The sequence below is a fragment of the Juglans regia genome, chromosome 4 (genome assembly GCF_001411555.2).
Source record: "Juglans regia cultivar Chandler chromosome 4, Walnut 2.0, whole genome shotgun sequence".
Classification (NCBI taxonomy): Eukaryota; Viridiplantae; Streptophyta; class Magnoliopsida; order Fagales; family Juglandaceae; genus Juglans; species Juglans regia.
In genome coordinates this window covers 22,603,203-22,624,552 of record NC_049904.1, presented here as the reverse complement: position 1 = coordinate 22,624,552, position 21,350 = coordinate 22,603,203, and the positions used below count along the sequence as shown (strand labels likewise).

Here is a 21,350-nt window from a genome sequence, read left to right as displayed (position 1 = left end):
ACAAACTCTGCCCACTAGGAATCATGTAAGTGGTAATAGCTCGAAAAGTTGTAAAAAAATTTCTAAAAAATAAAAAAAGGAAATTAATTTTGTCTTGTTGCTCTATATCTAGATCTAGACAATCGCATCTTATATAATTAAATAGATAATCGAAACAATCATCTCCAACTCCAAGCACCTTAGAAAGCCAAGACGAAATATATTTTTTTTTTTGGATCTTTGACCTTATTATCTTCGTAAAATAAATCTCGATTTCTATGCAATTTTAAGAGAACATAATATAAAAATTCATTTTTCATTACTAACACTATATATTGCACTCATATCTCACTTTGTAAATGTGTCACACTTTTATAGTTTTTAAATTATCTCTTAATTTTTTTTAAAATAATTTAAAAATTGATGGACAAAACCACCTCTTATGAAATAATGGTGTAGTATAAATGATTTTCCTTTTCACACATATATACATATATGATTTATGAAATTCGGATAATGAAAAATTATAAAATATATTTATATTTTTTTTTTAAAAAAAGAACTGGTTAATAATTAAATGTACAAAACCGTGTTAATACAATAAGATAAAATTAGAATGAGCTACCAAAGTTTTATGGAAAATATTTTAACTACAAAAAGATTACATAAAAATAAACTCACAAATTGATGTAATTTATTGTGATATGTTAGATTGTAAAATTATTTTTATTATAAAATAGATCTAACTAATCCTATAAAATCACGTCAGTTTGTGAGTTTATTTTTGTATAATCTCTTCGTGTTTATAGTAGTTCTTAATTTTTATATATAAACAATTGTTTTGGGTCAATCATATGGGCCTATGATTGGGGCCCAACGACTAACAGAAGCCCAGCCCAGCCTGTTTAGTTACCCTACACCATGCATGATTACATTCTCTCTCCCCACTTTCCCGAGGAAAGAGGAAAAGAAACGCCGAGCAGGAGCGAGAAAGCCAGAAAAACCTAAGGGAATTCCCCCCAAGAAACCAGAATTGAGAGTGCAAAATGGCGGTGGAGGAGGTGCTCAACTCAGCAACAACTGAAGAAGAGACAAACGCGATCACAAACACAAACCCTAACCCTAGGTCAGGTGGAGCTGCAGATGAAGAGGATGAGCCCGAGGAGGGAGAGATCTTAGGGGGAGACGAGGACTCGAGGCAATCGACGGCGGCTGTGGTGCACCAGCCCCACCCGCTTGAGCACTCATGGACCTTCTGGTTCGACAACCCCTCCGCCAAGTCCAAGCAGGCAGCGTGGGGTAGCTCCATTAGGCCGATCTACACCTTCTCTACAGTCGAAGAGTTCTGGAGGTAAAATGAAATATCTTCGTTACTATCTTTCATATAAATATATTAAATGTATGGGGTTTTCTTTCTGGCTGATCTTTGCTTGGGTGCTGAGAAGTGAAATATTGATTTTTGGCTGGGGAAGTTGAAGAAGAAATAAGTAAAATAGAAAGAAACGTTCGCAACACTTCTTGCCTCGCTTTGATTTAGGTTGGGTTGTCACGGTTTCTGCTCTAATGGACATTATTTATGGTCCCTCAGATTTTGGCCCTTCATCCATGAAATTTAACAGGTTCTAGATTTTTCCGTGAAAAAACATATTGTCCCTCCAGACTCGGCCATGCTTGCATGTCAAATTTAAACCATGGCCATATTAGCCTTCTCTTTACAGTATGTGTAATTCAATTAAGGAGGTGGCGTTGCTTTCTTTTTAATCGTTTATAGACACAAGATGTTACTTTCTTAAATTTTGGAATATAATTCAAAAAATCTTGGACACCAAATTATATCTTGGTATTATAGTTTAGATTAGTCAATGAATGGATATCAGGGCTAGTTTTGAATAGTTCTGTCATAGTTTAGATTATCATTTGAATAATCTTCACAGCAGGCGGTCATGGATTCTGGGATGATGTTGACAACTAGTAGATTATCATTTGGGATATTTCTTGTTATAATTTTGGTTTCATACATTTTGCTAGATTGTTGTATGGTATTGCGTTCAGGTCATCTTGTTGATTGGTATCAATATTTATTTATTTTTTGATAAGAAGATATTTTATTGATATTGAAATAGGCATAGCCCAAGTACATTGGATGTTTTTTTATTGGTAAACAAATTTTATTGATTATAAAAATATGCTAAGGCCCAGGTATACGGGACATATACAAGAGCATCCCCTGAGCATGCTAGTTCAGCGATCATTCCATTAAAGTCAATTACAACTGACCAATTGAGGAAAGTATTGAAAAGTTTTTCTAAGCTCATCCATTGATCGCCCTCGGTCTTCGAAGCTTCTTTTGTTCCTCTCCCTCCAAATGCACCACCATAGGCATATTGAAACCATTTTTCATATTGCTTCAATGTGGAAGTTACCGTGAAGGCCTCTCCAAGAAGCTTTTTTTTTTATAAGATATAAACTTTATTGATGTGAATGAAATAGGCATATACCTAGTACACAGGAAGTATACAGTTGAACACCTAGATACATTCTAAGAGCGTAAAACTAAAGATAGGAATTCATGAATATCATCCCCATTTAATACAATAGCTGAAAACCAAAGCAATAAAGTGTGCAGAAAATAATTCTTCAGCTCCATCATTGTTCATTCCTTGTCTTCGAAGCAACGCATATTCCTTTTCGTCCAAATATACCACATGATACACAAGGCCTCTCCAAGAAGCTAGGAGATCAATCACCCTTCTCGGCATCACCCAAATTAGTCCCAAGTATGCAGGAAGTATAAAATAGAATACACCTAGTTAGGACCTAGAAACGGATAGAGCCTTCAGGAAAAAACCCTTAAATTCTTCTAGAGAGCGGTCCCCTATACTCAAAATCTTGATCATTCCTTTCCCTCCAAATGCACCAAAGTAGACAAATGGGAGTCATCTTCCACACAGTTGCAATTTTGGGTTTCCCCTTAATCCCTCTCCAACTAGCTAGTAGATCAACCACCCTCTCAAGGATAACCCATGCTAAACCCAATTTGCTGAAAAAAGCATTCCATGAGGCCCTGGCAGAGTCACAATGTAAAAGTAGATGATTCACTGTTTCGCCACTATTTTTGCACATACAACACCAATCAATAAGGATAAACTCACATTTCCTTAGGTTGTCAATGGTCAGGATTTTCCCTAAGGATGCAGTCTAAGCAGAAAAAGTGTCCTTAAGAGGCGCTTTACTCCTCCAAATGATCTTCCAAGAAAAGTGGTTACTAGCCTAAGTAGTAAGGACCTCCTAGAAAGAGGGTACATAGAATTTTCCTTTACTAGAAGTCCAAACAATCTTATCCACCACTGCATCACCAGCTCTAAAGTACTTTAGCGAGTTAAAAAAATTAGTAAAGACACCAACCTCCCAATCATGCACCTCCCTAATGAAGCTGACATCCCACTGCTGGGAGCCATTAGTAATTTCCCTTAAATAAGCCACCAAAGCATCTAGTTTCCGTGCAATTCTGAAAATAGAGGATAAGCATCCTTTAGAGCTGCATCTCCAGCCCAAACATCATGCCAAAAACTAATCCCATTACCATCCCCCACCGCTTGTATATTGTGTCAAGAGAAGGACATCCAACCTTCCAGGATATTTTTCCATAAGCCCACTCCATATGCCCCCCTAACTTCGTTAGAACACCAACGCCCCTAGTACTTCCGTTCTTAGTTTTATATCTTTTGATCCCCACCTTCCATAATGCTTCCTTCTCGTAATTATATCTCCACATCCATTTCCCTAAGAGAGCCTTGTTGAAGACCCTCAAATTACAAACCCCCAACCCACCACTTCTCACTAGAAAGCACACCTTGTCCTAACCAACAAAATGAAACTTAAACTCCTCACCGATCCACTCCACAAGAAATCTCGTTCGAGCTTCTCCAGTCCACCCCTCACTAGTTTCGACCTTTATAGTTGGCTCAAATTCTTAATGGTGTCTGAGATTTGGCCCTTCATCCCAGATATTTAACTAGTTCTAGTTTTTCCTGTGAAAAAATAGAAGGTAGTAATATTGTTCCTCCAGACATCAGCTGTTTCACTCTTTCTCCCACTTATCATCTCTCTGTGGGACCTCTTCAACTCAGTGCTTTATAGATAGGCATTTTTATTGAGAATAAGGTCCCACCTAACCTTTCAAAAAAATAAAAAAAAGTAGCCGAGCCAAAGGAGCTCTTGCAAATAGAGTTTGAGTACCACGGTTGCTCTTGTTGGTATACAGGCCGGCTAATAGAATAGTATGGGAAATCTGGAAAATAGGAGTAGACAATCTAGGAGTTACAGGCCCGGCCCAGTGCGGCTCACGAAGCAGGAGGAAATTGGTACTTGCATGTCAAATTTAAACTATTTCATGTTAGCCTTCTCTTCATGCTGTGTAATTTGATTAACGATTGATCGATGGGGAAGCTAGTAGTGATTTCTTTTAAATTTTTTATAGACCCAAAATGCAATTTCTTATATGTTGGGATTAAATTTAATCCCGATCCAAGTTTTGGGGACTATGTTCAGATTTATAGTTAAGATCAGTCAGTGAATAAAATTTGATCATAGTTTAGACTATCATTTGGATGATCTTCACTAGGGGCGTCCATGAATTCTTGGTATGCTGTGGTAATTTGTCAACCAGGTGAACATCGGAGTATTATTTATTTTAGCAATACCAGCTGCATTATGCAGTAGTACTCGTGGTGATGGTTGTACTTAACATGAAAACCTTCATTTTAATAGGTGAAGGGAATAAACCATTGCTTGGCTTCCCATTTGATGCATCTCTCAGAAATTCTATGTTGCATATTGACGTCATTAAGTAATTTCTACTGAGGAAGCAAAGGGAAGTAAAAATTCTATTTTTGGAGAGTTAGTAACTAGACTAAGGAAACACTATATCATTGTGACAGATTGATGTTGTAGTTGTAGATAGAGCAGGGAATCTGTAGACTGCATTTTACTCTATTGTGAGATTGCCAAAGCCTTCTTGAATGACTTTTTCGGTAAAGTTGGATTGGCTTGGGTTATGCCTAGAAAGATAGTAGATATCTTTGTCAATTATAAGGTAGTTCACAATTTTTCTTGCTCGTAGGTTGTAATTAGGTATTTCTCTCTTGTATACTACTTGTGTACTTGGGCTTTGCCTAATTATGAGGATCAATAAATTTTCACTTATTAAAAAAAAGAAAGGTAGTTCACAAATTGTATGAGTATGGAAGATGGTCCCTATCCGTCTAGTATGGTATATTGGAGCAAAAGGAATGATAGAAATTTTGAGGATCACGAGAGTACAATAGGAGGGCTTAAAATTTTCTTTTTGAATACCCTGTTCCTTTGGGCCACCACTATAGTTTTTTAATGGGTTTTAATGGGTTCATCTTTCATGATTTTTTTGTAACATTTTCTGGTTCTAATTAGGTGTACCTCTCGTATACGCCCTATATATACTTGAGCTATGCATTTTCATTTTCAATAAAATTTTCCATAATATTTTTGAGTAAAAACTAGGCTAACTCTCTTTCTCAAAATCTCGAGTACTTGGAACTGATATTGATCTATGGACAAATACGTGTGAACCAATACGTACTGTTGACTGGAGAAATCAGTGATTCAGTATACTTACTATCGAGGGATGTGCTTGTCTTTATTGTTGCCTTGATATTTTATTGCTGTTTCATCTTCTCAATTTATCAATAAGCTTCTGTCAGCATGAAAATTTTATTTTGTGTACAGCATTTACAATAATATTCATCATCCGAGCAAATTAACTGTGGGAGCAGATTTCCATTGTTTTAAATATAAAATAGAGCCCAAATGGGAAGACCCCATTTGTGCCAATGGAGGGAAGTGGACAACAATCTTCCAAAAAGGGAAATCCGACACCTCTTGGTTGTATACGGTATGTTTTCAGCCTGTCTTTGTAACTTAACGGTGAACCAAATATTTTCTGCTGTCTAATTTTCTGAATGGACCGATACCAGTTGCTAGCACTGATTGGAGAACAATTTGATAATGGAGATGAAATTTGTGGAGCAGTTGTTAATGTCAGAGCTAGGCAGGACAAAATAGCTTTGTGGACCAAGAATGCTTCAAATGAAGCTGCACAGGTAACTTTTTATTTTCTTGATCAGTAGAAGTAATATTTTATTTAATCAATGAAGTAGGCGTAGTCTAAGTACCCAAGAAGTATACAAGAGTAAACACCTATTAGAAGTTAGATGCTTGAAATAACTTCAAAGAAATTTAATAAATCCACCCACTTTCATTTTAGTGCCTGTATTACATTATTAGTCCCCATTTATGTTTCTGGACACACATGTGGACTCTTTTTGTGACAATGCAAGGAAGACCCAAGCCACATCTAGGCCTATACTCTAAAATGACCGGTTAATGTTATCATTAGAGCCCATTGGAATTACTATAAAGGGCAATAACTTCTCTCTCACAAGCAATGTGGGAGCCCATTCACAACATTCCTATACTCAATCCAAGGTTTTGCTCTTTCACTCCATATATAACTCTTTAACCTTCTCACCTTGTAGCAGTGCAACATGGATCCTTAGCTTTTATCAGTTTGACTAGTCTTTTGTTTCAACTTTTTAATGCTCCACTCAGATTGCAAGAAGTTAATTTAAGAAAAGAAAAATTTTAAGTGCAAGTTGGAATGGTTGTCATTAAACTCTAGGGTCTAAATACACTGCAAGTTTGATGGCGAATGAGCAATGGGGTGAGCCCATATCATCAACTTGATTTCTCTGTTGGACACATTCATCCTTTCTCCTTGTTCTTTTTTTCACTTGTGGATTCTATATAATCTGATCCTTTGATTCTATAAGATTTGAGATGGAAGAATAAGTAGCTGTTGTAATGTACTCAAACTTGCAATCTTCTCATCATTTGAGACCTTGATATATATGTAATTCAGCCAGAAGTATCAGTTGTGATATTATTAAGACTTGATACATCATTCATTAGGTCAATTTAAGAAATTTTATATTTAATGGGTTGAAGCCTGGTTGATAATATACTATGATTGGGTCATTTTGAAATTTGACTTTGATTGTAAAATATAGACAAGCATCTTATGTCAAACTTGTTTGTTGCAGTTGAGCATTGGGAAACAGTGGAAGGAGCTTCTTGATTACAACGAAACAATCGGATTTATAATCCATGTAAGGATGTTATTTTTTGGAGCACGTGCTTAAATTTATTTTTCCTTCATTGAATGGTGCTCTGGTTTTATCCCCTAGGTTACGGGTTACTGAGGTAAAATTTATCGTCTGATCTTTCAGGAGGATGCAAAGAAACTTGACAGAGGTGCCAAGGATCGCTACAAAGCATGATCTGTCTAGCGTTCTTCTTCTCTTCTCTTGTAGTAGTGTAAGTGTAAGTAGGATGCAAAGCTTGTTTTCCGGATTCAGCCTCATCCTAGTTACCGTACTTAGGATTCTAGTCTTTGACTTTTTGACTTTGTTTTGCTAAAGAAAACTTACAATCATAAGCAGAATGAGATTCCTTAAAATGTACATTGCGTAGCCTTGGTTTCTCCGAAAGGAAAAACAAAATTCCTCGTTTTGCTGTCTGAATCGTATTTTATATTCGGTTATGGATGTGCACCGTTCTCTTATATCAAAGGTTAAAAATTTTACAGTAACTTGCAGCAGTACACACAAGTGTATACAATAGATGTCGTTATTCAGAAAAAAATTATCCGAATGGATTTTTTTATCTTCAAATTTTTTTATGGGCACCAAGTGTAGTGTTTGAGAACAAAGTTTCAACTAATCTCAGGGTGCAGAGATCATAAAGAGTTTTCGCAAGTGCATTTTAGATTAATTCAAGTGGAAAGCAAAAATTCTTTCAGTTCGATAGTTTTTAGAAATTGTTTACACTTTAAAAAAAAAAATTTGAAACCTTAAACTAACTTACCATCAAGACCACCAAGGCTTTTGCCACATGAGCTAAACTCTATAGGTGAGTTAAACTATTGTTATTAAATAATTAATTAGTAGCTGATATGGACTAAAAAAATGTAGAAATATGAGTTTAGTGCATCAAACTTACATCATTAATTACTGGAAAAAAAAAAAAAACTTTTATCATTAATTTTATTTGACCTCCTAGAGAAAAACTAAAGGACAAAGCTTGAATGTGTAGGAGAATAACGAACAAAATCTTGAGATAAAAACTGAATGGAACTGTTATTTGTGCCCGATTCGATCCCTTTACAGCGTTCCCCATTTGTTCAAGATTTTAATAGATCTATCTGACGATCTTGAGCTATAGCAGAAAAATCATTTAAAACAGTTTCGAATGGTGGTAGTTGAAGAGAGTAGCCCATCCCAGCCCAGCCCACGGGAACATTGAGACACATACATTGATACAAATAGAAAGCTCTTCAACTGAAACTGCATATTATAGAACAATTTTATATAAAGGGCTTTACACCATATTATATTAATTAGTAAACACCTCCGATCTGTCACAGTTTCCATCACCTGGTTGAAGAATAGTCATTTTCGAAACAACGTCTCTTTTCCCTCTAGTATAATGATGTAAACAACCACTGCTGGAAATAATAGAGGTCAACTTCATTAATAAATCTCCCCTTCCTCCCCATCTACATACAGATCCATCTCATCATATTCCATGGCTTCATCTTTGATAAACAAACCAAGCTGCTCCAATAGGGATCGCGAGCAAGACAAAGAAGAACCAAGTAACATATCCAGCTCCTTCTGAATCCACACATTCTCCTCAAGATGAACAGCTTTTTTAATCTGCCGTGGATGAGATCGTATTCAAGTCCAAAATATGAAAGAAAATTGAATTGCATATGTTAAAGATGTGAAAAACTATTAAGCAAAGCTTAAACCTTGTTAAGTGCAGCTCGAGCAGCTTCCCTTTCCCTTTCCCGCTGATGCTTCAGATCAGCCTCTTCCTTTATTTGTAAGGCCGCTTTTGCCACTCTCATTTGGGCTTCAATCCTAGCCCTCTCTGCAAGTAAAAATTCATATCCGTCAACTAAAATGCTGACAGGAATCTGGAAATGACATGCTCCACGACACACAGAGATTTAAGAATTCCTACCCCATTTCTAGCCCTAAAATAAACCAAAACCCTATTCATTCCCTGTTCACCGGTCATTACATAAAACTGCTCCATGTACATAAAATAATAACATCTGAATAGGAAAATAGTAGTTCCATATTTTATTTTCAGAAAATAGGCACAAGAATCACCCCCAAGAAGCCAACAAAGTAACAGGAAAGTGAATAAACAACATTCATATAATACTAAAATAATGAAAGCATATTGGTTCCACAAGAATAATTATCATCCCCTTGTCTAATTATAATCCTAACGGAAATACAAAAGGGACGGAGAACATGATGAGGAAAAGACTATAGCATGAAGGTGAAATCTGTTTATTTCTCCTTTTTTCTAACAAAATTCATCAGCTCAACACCCCAACTCCACCAACTCCTATTCTCCCCACCAAACAGGCCATAAGTCAATACCATGGGAGTACCAAAAACACCAATAATGCAATGACTGTAATATAAAAATCAAGTAATACATACAAATATCAATTTCAGAACAATGGTTTCCTCTACATACAGCACAATTAGATGGTGCATCATACGGATGTGGTAATGCCCTCAGAACAAAAAGGTTAAGCTTCTGGCTTACAAAGGATTCACAATAATGCATTTGATTCACACAAATATAATGTTGTTTGCTTAATTCACCTTCGCACTGTCTCCTTTTCAATTTTTCCTTTTCCTGCTGCATCTTTAAAGTATCGGCTTTATCACCCTAATAATAAACAATAAAATAGCAAGTATGAGCAACTATAAAAACATAGCACTGCAGGATATCCAGATGTTACAGTATGAGAATGCACTGCTTTCAGTGCTTTGGCATTGATCATAGAGAGAGACAGAGACGTAGATCGCATCTTACGTGGTCCAGCAGTGTCTTATGTTGTGCTTTCAGAATAGTTTCAGCAAATCGGCTCTTCAGCATTGCCACCCGTATAGCCTTCTTTGGTGACAGCTGTACATCAAAATATGGATATCCTGTAACAAAGAAACAAGAAATACTTACAGGCAGCCAGTGTGCCATGTCAAACAGCAACAAGTAGAACTTAATTAAGGCATTACCAACCTCCTTCAGGAGCCGCATCTGTTGTAGGAGGTGTGGAGTGAGAACTAAGGCATGCAATTTCATAATCTAACACACATATAGCACCTTCACATCATCACCATCAGCATTCCAAACCTCAGATCATTGAGAAATAACTAGAAAATATCATGTATTTACAGTCAAATGAAAAACTTTCACCCACCATCAGAATCTGAATCTGACTTGTTTATGCACGATACCGGCAAGCTTTTTGCCTGACAATTGTAATTGGAATGGAAGTTTTAACTCATCTCATGGCAAGAAAGTCTTAACTCCCAGACATATTCATGATGTAAGCATACCTGTCTGGAAGCATCAAAACCACATATGCGATGATCTCTGTCCAATGATCTTTCCGAAGATAAATCTGAACCAAAATAGAACATCTATAAGCCAAGTAAGTAGGGGTAGAAAACCAAAAGCAGCAGCCAAAGAAAATATCAACTAACCACTTGTGGATGCATTGGTTGCATTACAAGGTAGGCTGCACTGGCATGCACTCACACCACATCTAACACATGTGCGTGCAATTGAGCTCAATGGAGGTTCAGCATTGACAGAGCCACAACCATGTCTGCTGCCATTGGCAATTCCTACAAAACAAATAACCAATGAGCTCTCATAAAGATCTGGAAATTAGAAAGTACATCATGTCTGTACATACCTTTGTAAAAATCTTTTCCTGACAACTTCGCTGGGTGGTCCCATACTGTTTTGGTGAGCTGTAAAGTTGAAAAGAAAATACACGACTCAGAAAGAGCAGAAAACATCTATACTGACAGGAAAACAATGAAATAAATATACATCATATAAAAAATTAATAAGAAGAACTTGCAATCTCATGTCTACAACCTATCCTCCAAAAAGGTTACATATAAAGCCCAAGAAACTCAAATTGGCTAAACAAGTAAAAGCTCACTTATAGCTCATTTAATATTAATACAGGTTAAAAAAAAAAAAAACCACTATATGATCATGAACAGAAAAACATATTACTTATCAAAATAATCAAAATTAACAAATTACTTACTTCTACATCTCCTCCATCAGAACTCCTGATCTTTTCAACGGATGGCAATGACTTCTTATGCAATAAATTATTATGCAGAGGAGGAGCTTTATGAGCATCCTGTCTCGTATCAGCAGCCTCCTTCATTCGTCCACTTGAAAGTTTCACTTGCCCAACCTTTGAGCTTTCACAATTCCACTTTTCCATAAGAGATTTCCATCTTGTCTCAAAAACATTGTTTAATTCCTGTGCCATTTTGTGGACGCTATTATCAGGAGGATTATAAAGCATGGCATTGGAAAAGGTCAATCTGATATCAGCTGCAAACTCTTCGGAGCCAAAATACATATTTTTCTCCAGTTTAGACTTTATTGTTCCCAGATCCATGGGGTTGGTTATAATCAATAAGTAATCTGGAATGTTCAATGCCACAGGATCCACTGGTTGGTTGAAAACCCAACCGGTTGGATGAGTCATCAGCTTTTTCAAAATGGTGGAACACTGATAAGTCAGACTACGATCCATCCTTAGCCTCTTATCCTTTTGGCACACTTCCAATTGTGGAGGTCCACGCTTTCTAGAGCCTGGCATAGAGGGCTTTGCCTTCAAATGTGCAGGATCCAATTTCTTTCCCCCATCAGAAGGACGAATACTGCGAGTCTTTTTCATCTCAGCTCCATTACTTTTATTCCGTGAACTACTGTGATTGCATTCATCAACAAATGATTCCAGCTGCTCCAGCCCACATGCAAGAGTGGCTTCTATTCTTTTCATGGAGAATTTAATGTTGAACTTCTTGTTGGCTACCATGGCTTCAGTTGCAGTCATATTGAGAAACTGCAAGAATTTGCCAAGGTCAGTTCAGGAGTTGACCTCTTCAATAAGCTTACACTGAGCAAAACTCAAGCCTGGCATGGAAACAGACCCTGCAAAATATTTTCCAGCAGATAAGAACCAGTAAGAAATTTCTAGTGATATTAGTGAGCTATTGAATATTTTTTACGGGAAAAAGATAGAACAAAAGAATAGAGAAAATAGTTAATGAGCTGAGGTTTCCTTTTCTCAGCTTTCTCAGGAACCAAACATGGTTGCTAATTTGCTTATGTTTATTTTCCTCAGCTTCCTCAAGAACCAAACATAGTTTACTCAATTTTTCTAACATACACGCATTTCTCCCAATACCAAAACAAAAACTACAGAGAAAAATAATAATGAGGGAAATGTCAAACATTATCTCTCGTCTCTTGTTCCCCAAAATTTTTTCTTAAGCAATAATGGACTGCCCCGAAATCAACAGTTTTTTTCTTTTATTTGAGAAATGATATTTGCAGTTAGAGTGCGCAAGCGTCGTGTACTCATTTTGGAAAAAAGTGAGTAAATATGGAACCCCACTTTTTTTTTGTTTTTTTTTATGAGTACATGGCGCTTGCATAATACATGAGTATATCTAACATTAGTTTTTTTGGGTGCCGGGGAGGGGGCTTCTTTTCCTAAATTTATTGAGAAACAAAAGATCGTGAGATTCCAACAAATTCTTCCATTCTTTTTTTTATACGTAAAAGAAATTTGTCCATTCTTCCGGGTAGAAATGTCCACAATGGGAAATTTATTGTAATTCAATGAGCTATGGTACGCTACAAGGGATTATTTGCTACAAGAAATTGATCCTAATTCTAGGATGAATAAACCTTTTAACCCACTACATTTTTTATATTAATAAGTGAGGAAAGTGAAAAAGAATAATTGAAAGAAATAAAATCAGTTAGTTCTTCATCAAGACTGGATCAAAGAGATGCTTTTATAGGCATTCACATAGCTTCTTTACCGTTTAGGTGAAGTCTGATAACTAAAGTAGTTGAGACCCAGCTTCTCTGCTTACGTGACATCTTCGCCTTACTGATGCAGAGCATCACAAGAATTGGGAATCTAGTATATACTGGATCCTGGAAAACTGATTGTGATTGTGCATCACCGAGCCACATTTTTCCCTTAAACCCTGAACACGCCAAAGGTTTATATTGCATGATGAATTTTTTTCCCAACCCCTCATCATAATTCAACCTTAGCCAAAACTCAAATTCAAACCCTAACGCTAATCCTAATTCGAATCCTAATCCTAATCCTAATTGAAGCACTAAGCTTAACCCTAATACAAATCTTAACCCTTAACGATAATTGAAAAGCCAAGGTACTGTGAGATGGGTCAGCTAGGATGGAGCAGATGAAATTCGAGATAGCGAGACGAGACGGATGGAGAATGGAAGCGAAGCGTTCCCAGAGGAAGAAGAAGATGATGATGAACAAGAACAAAAAAACAGAAAAAACGCAAATCGAACCAGCAAAACAACCAAAAGAAGAAAGAAAATTAGCGTGAGGACTCGAAGAGCTTACCTCTGATCGATCGTCGCAGATGCTCGAAGACCTCTGAGGCGAACGTACTGCACTGCATGTAGTAGGGAGTAGAGCGTTTAGGAGTGACAGACAAGCCAATGTAATAAAGGTCGAGACTTTTTAGGTCAACCCGAATTTGTCCCGTAATGAACCGGCCACCGGGCCTGTTCCCGAACCGACATAATGGGATTTTTTTAAAAAAATTTAATATTTTTGTATTTAGTTTATGAGTGATACTTTGAAATAGAGTTTATTTTAAAAGTATAATAATGGATGATTGATAATGCCATGTCAGCCTAATAAAATGAGTATCAAAAGTCTATTGAGCTAGATTTTAGCATTTCTCCGAGTAGTGTTGTATTTTCGAATTTTTCAACTTTTATTGCTGATTTGGTTACATAAAATAAAATTATTTCATCTTATATCATTTTATATAATTATTATAATTTTTTTAAATTATCATATAAAATATAATAAATAATTTAATATTTTTAAATTTTAAATAAAAACAATATTAAAATAATATTTTATTTAACTTTTAAGAAAACGTCTCGTCTCATTTTATCTGAATTGCATGTAATGCCTGTTTGGATTTAAGTTTGGAAGTCTAAAAAAGTTTTTTTTCTTTTTTTTTTTGTTAAATGAAAACTATTTTATTCATCATTCTTTAAATTGAGGACAGAATACATGAAGGATAATCCTTCATATCCATAATTACATGTAGAGCATTTTGTGATAAAGCACGTGCTACATTATTAGTGGCTCTTCTCACTCGATGGATAAATCACTCTACATAGTTTTGAAGCTTATTCTTCATGTCACAAATAATCATTCCTACATTGGTCTAAGATTCCTCTTCCTTTGTTATATCTTGAACCATCTATTGAGAATCACCATCTAGAATGATATGACTAATGCCCATTTCCTACAAAAAATTATAGCACTTTTAAGTTTTAACAATCTAAAAACTCTTTTAAAAATGAGTCGAACTACTTTGCCGTAGCCTGCTTAATTTGACCGCTAGGCTAAATGTGTGTTTTTATTTTTTTATTTTTTTTTTCATATTTTTAATATATTTAAATATTTTAAAAAAATAAAAAATATACCAGTACACTAAAAATCACTTTTTTAATCATTAAGTAAAAACATTAAATACACAAATGGTCAAAGTGAATGGGCAAACTAACATTTTCCTTTAAAAAAATAGTATGTAGTAAATTTATAAAAGAGTAATGCTAAATACAAATCTAAGTTATCGATGTCTTGTGAAGACCCTCTGTGAAAAGTGGCTCCAACTAAAAAATTATAATTTTTTTTCTACTTTTTTTATGGCAAGGTTTATTGTTTTATAAAAGAATTATGCGGGACTTACATTTGGGCCTCGTACAAATCATTACTCTTTTATAAAAAAATGTTCTAAGTGCCTAAAAAAAAATTGAAGATACATTTTTTAAAAAAACACCAAATTGAAGTTTTTGTTGAAAAGCTAATGCAAATGATGTTAGATTATCAGAAAAACCACCATAACGAACTTTAAAAGCACTTTAGGCCTATGTTTATCAAATAGTAAATAATTTTTTAATGGGACAAATTTTTAGTAAAACTCTACATTGAAGGCACTATTATAAAAAAAATTGAGTAATAATATATACACAATACATTTCACAATAATATTAAAAGATGAGGATATTTTTATAAAATGATATTACTTTTATAAGATATTTTATAAAAATATCTCTCGTTTAAAACATAGTTGTGTAAAGTGTTGTGTCCAAATCATTTTCCAAAAAAATTATATTTCCTACCGCAATCCCAAACAGGCCGTATTTTTTTTTTCATATTTCATATTTATTTTGTTTTAAAAGCACTTTAGGTGTATGTTTATCAAATAGTAAACAACTTTTTAATATAAAAGAGTTTTAGTAAAACTCTATATTAAAGGCACTACTATAAAAAAATTCTATTTCCTACCACAATTACAAACAAATCGTAGTTTTTTTTTTTTTTTCCCATATTTCATATTTATTTTGTTTTTAAGCCATCTTATGGAAGAGACAACTCTTTTTATTTATTTTTGTATGCCAGGGCATTACATTAATAATAATGATAATAATAATAGAAAAACAATTTTTACATCACACAATCCATTTGAAAATAAAAATGGGGCATACTTAAGTGTCACATGAAAAAATTCTATATTTTTTCAATATGGGTCCATTTTTTTTTCAAAGAGATTATATTAGGGTCGCACACTTAAAATTATATTTAGCAATACTTGTAATAATATCATGAAAGGAAAATTTTATACACCATACTACTATTCTACTTTCATCCCACTATGTATGATGTGGCACATTTATCATCATTAAATGATCATTTATTACATACGTCTTTATCATTTAATAGTGATGAATGTGCCACATACCATTTAATATGATCAAAATAAGATGAGAGTGTGGCGTATAATAGTACTCATCATCAAAAGAAGTACCTAGGTGGATGCCGCAAGATGATTTTATTGAAAGACGGCAGTTTAACTGATGAAACTTCATGATTTGTCAGAATAAGCAAAATGAGAGAAATAATTGAATTTGACGCTTTGCTAGTGTATTGACAAGGAGGAAGACGAGCATAAATACCTTTTGAGTCTCCTGTTTTTCCATATGGATTGATTCCAAAATTCTTTTTATGTACACATCAATTTGAGGTTTGGTAAATTGGAAGGGTCATGTGGAAATCACAAGGCAAACTTTATTGGAAGAAACCCATGTCTTGTCTAGTTTGATCATTGTTTGTATATGAATGTAAAAATCAGCAAAATCTTATGAAAATGCAGAATTAGATTCGGAAAATGCTACATGCCCCGCTGGGGCTCCCGCTCGGGGCTATAGCATTTTTTTATGTGTTTTTATTATTATTTTTATATAGATATTTTTAATAATTTTAAATATTTTAAAAAAATAAAATAAAAATTATAATATTATTTTAAAATACTTTTTTAATTACGAAGTAGAATAAAAATTAATATTTAATGATTTTTTTTTACTTTCTGATTAAGGAAGTGTTTTTTAATGATATTTTAAATTTATTTTATTTTTTAAAAATATTTAAAAGTGTAAAAAAATCTATATAAAAAATAAATTAAAAAATTACACATAGAAAAGTACATGTTAAGCCCAACGGGAGCCCCCAACGGGGCTGTAGTATGACCATTTTAAATATTTTAAAAAAATAATAATATTATTATGAAAATATACTTTCTTAATCACGAAATAAAATAAAAAATTATAAAAAAATATTTTTATAATTTTTTATTTTACTTCGTGATTAAGAAAGTATTTTTTAATATATATTTTTTACTTTTTAATTAAGAAAATATTTTCTTAATAATATTTTAAATTTATTTTATTTTTTTAAAATATTAAAAAATCTATAAAAATAATTATTTAAACAAAATATATATTAAATAATACTACAGCTCCCACCACCCATTAGATTCCCATGAACAGTGATATATAGGAAAAATACCTTGACCAAAAAGCAAAAGCAACCCTTTTGGGGTTTTGTTGGTAACGTCTCACATGAAAATTCCATTTATTTTAGTGGGGTTTAGTTGATGGTATTGGTTGTGGGTAGATGAAATCTGTTGAAAAGGTAACAATATTTTAGCCTTTTAGGCTCCCAAGTTCCCAACGGTTTTGAGTTGCTTCGCCTTTTTACATACTTATAATATGTAAATTTTATAAGTATTAAGATAGTTTGTGAATATTAATAAGATAATTTGAGTTAAGTATTTTTTGAATTTTAGAAAATGAGACAGAAAAAGTTGAATAAAAAATATTATAAAGTTAAAATATTATAAAAATATAATTTTATAATATTATTTTTGTTTAGAATTTGAAAAAAATAGAATTGTTTTTTATTTTTTATTTAAAATTTTGAAAAAATTATAATGATTAGTTTGAAAATTTTATATTTGAATTATGTTTGGAAATAAGATGAGATTAGAAAAAATGAGATTAGATAAAAATTTTATATCTCATCCAATGCTCCAAACCTGCTCAAGTCAATATTGCGTCCCATATATATATATATATATATATATATACATATATATATATATATTTGAGGTGTTATGCAAGTCTACATGTGAATACCGTACTTACTAAGAGGATGATGATTAAAATGATGAATAATTTGAAAAATATTGTCATTTGTCTATTCACTTATCTACCGTCCATTTGATACCACATCAAGAAATGTTGAGAGGATGGTGGTAAAAAAGATGAGAAATAGTAACTTTCGCTTTCTATAGCACAAGGAACTGAACATTTTCTCAGCTGCCCAATAAAAAACTTCCAACTTCCAAGACCAAGTTCATCAAATCTAGTGGGCCATGCCTTACATGTCTTCAATTATCTTGTTAACCTCACCGTTGCATCATTGATCTTACCAATTTCTGTCGTATGTTACAAAATCTGGTTGTAGACTTCTCCATAAAGACAGACAGAAGAAAACAATTTGGCATGAAGCTTGACCCCAATGGATTCATTCAAGCATATGGATTTACTAGAGGTTCCCTTGAGTCTTCTCCAAATGCACCGCTATAATAGGAGTACAAGGCCAACTGAACAAGCCCCAGAATTGTTCCAATTCCATTTGGGACCTAAACCCAAAAATTTAGAAAAGAGAAAACATACATAACAGTTAGCATAAACAACAAAATCCTGGGCAGTCTTTGGACTTATCTTTCATTGATTTGGTAAAAGAATCATGTGTGTAACTGCTGAGAATAAGAAACATATTGACTATCAATTACTGTAGGTTCCTTATTTTCCTTCTCTTTCCCCTGACTGATATGCATATGAAGATTGTAACGAAAAATTTGTATACGAAGTTAGCTGGATCTGCAAGAAGAATAATACTTACATAAATGAAAGGATCATACTTGAGCACTCCATATGCAAAGAAAGATAGACTCATCAAGAAGGTTGAAAGGGAAAGACAAAACGGCATGAATTCAGTGCTTCTTGTCTTAATCACCAAATTCTGGCATCACATATGAAACCATATGAGGGGGGAGAAGGTGTCCAAAATAAAATCAAAATTTGGTGAAATTGTTTCACAAGAACTTACAATGATAAACAAAGGTGAAGCAAACATGGTAATGAGTGAAGCAACACTCAAATATCCAACAAAAGTTTGTCTATCATGAGAGTCAAAAAATCTCATGCTTACATATACCGTGGTCCCAAAAATGGCAGCAACTGCTATTAACAAACCTAACATCTTCAGCTGCAAGAAAAATTAAAGGGACGGTAAGATAATCGTGCTGGATTATGGGAAAAAGGCTTGCAATTTTCCTGGTAAAAACAGATGCAGGGTGATGCTTACCTTTATAGCTTTCCCGGCAAATGCAATATAGATGCTCAGGTAGATTAACTGGAAAAATGCCCCAATTGAATTGACTGTAGCTACTAGTATAATATTAGGTGACACTAGGGGCATTCCATACCAAAGACATATCAAGCAGTTCAAGAGAGCATATATATAAGGCAATCCTGAGAATTGTTCTGTCGACTTGTTTCTGATGATTCTCTTAAATGTGGGTCTGGAGAACATAAAGGTCAATTTCATTACTGAGTTTAGAACTGCATAAATTTCTTTCATTTTCTTTTTCTCTGAAGAATATCTTTAACAACTTACATGGGTGACACAAACAGCCCAATAGCAAAGAGGTTTCCTGTAACAACAAATGGGTATTAGAAGTTAGAACATCTATCAAACAGAGTTGTTCTAACCAAGCAATAAAAAGAAACAAATCCGAGTGTACAGTGAAGACACAAATATTTTAGGATCCACCGTGACAAGTATTACCAGGTTATAAGTTTCTCACAATCAACAATGTTGTTAGGTGTCATAGGTACAGGACTGTTTCCTTCTACAGCAATCCCAAACTGCTGACCCTAAATAACAGTTTTCTTTATGGATAGAACGCTGAAGTTGAGGTGCTCACCTTTTTTCTTTCATATGTCGATTTATCTAAATTGATTTTAACATCTGGATTGAAATCTTGGTTGCAATAAAGTTAATCCAGAGAATGTAAATGGCTAAAATGAAAATTTCTGCCCTTGGCTCTTGGTATAACTCCAGATTCAACAAAAACTAATCCATATCAAGCAGTCAAGCAATTCCTACTATTGTTATAATTTATGCATGTTAAATTACATATGAAGCTCCTTCTAGATCTTGGAAAGAAGCAGGGAAACAAAGGAGAAAAGGGCTATAGTCGCTTAAGAAATGAAGATATCTTCAGATTTCTGCAATTATCCTTCCGTATCCTCCTTTATTCTTCTCAAATCTAAACCATTCAGAGCCAGTTTTTTCCTATTGACACTAGGTTCTCAGCAGCCTAATAAAGCAAAGGATCAAATCTCTTATCCAGTTTAGAAACTTAAATTAACAAGTTTGTGGAAGCCCAAACATTGAAAACATTCCAACATAACATACCATATATAACAAATTACTCGAGCTCATGTCACATACCATATTGATTACTACAAGTCTCCTATTGGCAATTTCTAAGATATATGTGTATATATATATATATACACACACACACATATAAAACTTTGGACAGCAATGAAAAAAGAGCTGAAAGAACAAGGAAAAAAACAGCAAGACTACAAACATGATGATGGGGAAGTCTTACATATATATATAAATATATATATATGTCAAAATCTCAGGCCATAAGGTGATGGACTTTTCCACAAACCCAATCAAGAGTATGGGTTTGCTTCATCTACACCTTAGAAATTAGTTATAATACTTTTCAAGAATATAATAGAAAAAAGTATAAGCAGCAGAAAAGAGTGAAAGAAGGAAGAAGGATACCAGCAATACCAGCAGCATCACTGCAAACTGAAGAGACAGAAGACAGCCCACTTGGTAACATCTTCGAATGATATTCAACTCCACTGATCACTTCAGTCCAGAAAACTAACTCTCTCTCCTCTATACACCTTTGTACCTTTGTGCACAAGTGGCTCCCAAGAAGGCCTGTATATATAGGTAGTGATGATCGTACTTGTCTACCTATTTTGTGGGGTTTCCATCGACGTGGAAACTTCATTTCTTTTTCTTTCCTCTCCTTCTTTTTCGAAAATGGGTGAGAAAGCCTCCTAATATAATAATCTAATGGTCTGGATCTGCAGATAAAAAAGTTGGTATAGATAGACTTTAAGTGGAACCCCCAGTACCAGAAAATGAATATTTGAGAGGGACCCATGTCCCTGTGAATAAATAAATGAAGTTTGATGCATGTGCTTCAAGATAAAGTGTATATCCGAATATTGGGATTTTCTGAAGTTCTGATGAACCGGATTCTCAAGCTTGAAGCTATTTTCTTTTGACTAATTAATAAAGTTTTAACTTGAAGAACACCACAAATTATCTTGAAATACTTCTAAAATCGGTAATATAATTATCTAATTTGGCTGTAACCATGGTACTTACACAACAAAACAAGTTCGAACTTGTCCATAAGATGCTCATTTTGATAAGACAGATTATTTATATTATATTTTGTAACTTTATTTATAAATTTTGAATTTTGCTAATATCTTTATAAAAGTTTATATATACATATATTAATAATTATATTTATAAAGTAACATATTAAATATCATGAACATGATATCCTCTAATTGTTTTTTTAAAATATTAAAAATATTTCTATTAAAAATATAGA

General features: G+C 33.9%; 3 protein-coding genes across 5 annotated transcripts; 1 reads left to right on the top strand and 2 right to left on the bottom strand.

The window, feature by feature from the left end:
- The first annotated feature begins 912 nt into the window (after positions 1-912).
- LOC108987487 (eukaryotic translation initiation factor 4E-1-like) lies at positions 913-7,619 on the top strand. The gene is made up of 5 exons (XM_018960414.2): positions 913-1,330; positions 5,743-5,908; positions 5,991-6,116; positions 7,116-7,181; positions 7,302-7,619. Exons 1-5 carry the CDS (start codon positions 1,026-1,028, stop codon positions 7,350-7,352), a joined length of 714 nt encoding a protein of 237 aa, XP_018815959.1. The 5' UTR covers positions 913-1,025; the 3' UTR covers positions 7,353-7,619.
- Positions 7,620-8,401: 782 nt separating this feature from the next.
- On the bottom strand, positions 8,402-13,688 carry LOC108987486 (transcription factor GTE12-like). 2 transcript variants are annotated; one of them, XM_018960411.2, is made up of 11 exons: positions 13,598-13,688; positions 11,228-12,132; positions 10,862-10,919; positions 10,647-10,790; positions 10,500-10,564; positions 10,361-10,412; positions 10,180-10,263; positions 9,976-10,091; positions 9,762-9,828; positions 8,885-9,006; positions 8,402-8,789 (listed from the first exon to the last, which is right to left on the bottom strand). In XM_018960411.2, the coding sequence occupies exons 2-11, from the start codon at positions 12,032-12,034 to the stop codon at positions 8,604-8,606; spliced, it is 1,701 nt and encodes a 566-aa protein (XP_018815956.2). In that variant the 5' UTR covers positions 12,035-12,132; positions 13,598-13,688; the 3' UTR covers positions 8,402-8,603. The 2 variants fall into 2 exon arrangements, with proteins under 2 accessions (XP_018815956.2, XP_018815957.1); XM_018960412.2 differs by having other exon boundaries at positions 10,180-10,245.
- A 4,098-nt stretch (positions 13,689-17,786) lies between these two features.
- LOC108987476 (bidirectional sugar transporter SWEET2a-like) lies at positions 17,787-20,751 on the bottom strand. Of its 2 annotated transcripts, none has more exons than XM_018960402.2 (6): positions 20,495-20,751; positions 19,304-19,340; positions 18,992-19,208; positions 18,734-18,892; positions 18,527-18,646; positions 17,787-18,263 (listed from the first exon to the last, which is right to left on the bottom strand). In XM_018960402.2, the coding sequence occupies exons 1-6, from the start codon at positions 20,730-20,732 to the stop codon at positions 18,150-18,152; spliced, it is 885 nt and encodes a 294-aa protein (XP_018815947.2). In that variant the 5' UTR covers positions 20,733-20,751; the 3' UTR covers positions 17,787-18,149. The 2 variants fall into 2 exon arrangements, with proteins under 2 accessions (XP_018815947.2, XP_035545728.1); XM_035689835.1 differs by having other exon boundaries at positions 18,836-18,892; positions 20,495-20,715.
- Positions 20,752-21,350: the final 599 nt, after the last annotated feature.

Coding starts and splice junctions, on each gene's coding strand:
- LOC108987487 (XM_018960414.2), top strand. CDS start 1,026: ATGGCGGTGGAGGAGGTGCTCAACTCAGCAACAACTGAAGAAGAGACA. Junction 1,331..5,742: donor ACAGTCGAAGAGTTCTGGAG/GTAAAATGAAAT, acceptor TTTTGTGTACAG/CATTTACAATAATATTCATC. Junction 5,909..5,990: donor ACACCTCTTGGTTGTATACG/GTATGTTTTCAG, acceptor GACCGATACCAG/TTGCTAGCACTGATTGGAGA.
- LOC108987486 (XM_018960411.2), bottom strand. CDS start 12,034: ATGACTGCAACTGAAGCCATGGTAGCCAACAAGAAGTTCAACATTAAA. Junction 10,092..10,179: donor AGATGCGGCTCCTGAAGGAG/GTTGGTAATGCC, acceptor TCTTTGTTACAG/GATATCCATATTTTGATGTA. Junction 8,790..8,884: donor CTCGAGCTGCACTTAACAAG/GTTTAAGCTTTG, acceptor CATCCACGGCAG/ATTAAAAAAGCTGTTCATCT.
- LOC108987476 (XM_018960402.2), bottom strand. CDS start 20,732: ATGAAGTTTCCACGTCGATGGAAACCCCACAAAATAGGTAGACAAGTA. Junction 19,209..19,303: donor GGGCTGTTTGTGTCACCCAT/GTAAGTTGTTAA, acceptor TATGTTCTCCAG/ACCCACATTTAAGAGAATCA. Junction 18,893..18,991: donor TTGCCGGGAAAGCTATAAAG/GTAAGCATCACC, acceptor TTTTTCTTGCAG/CTGAAGATGTTAGGTTTGTT.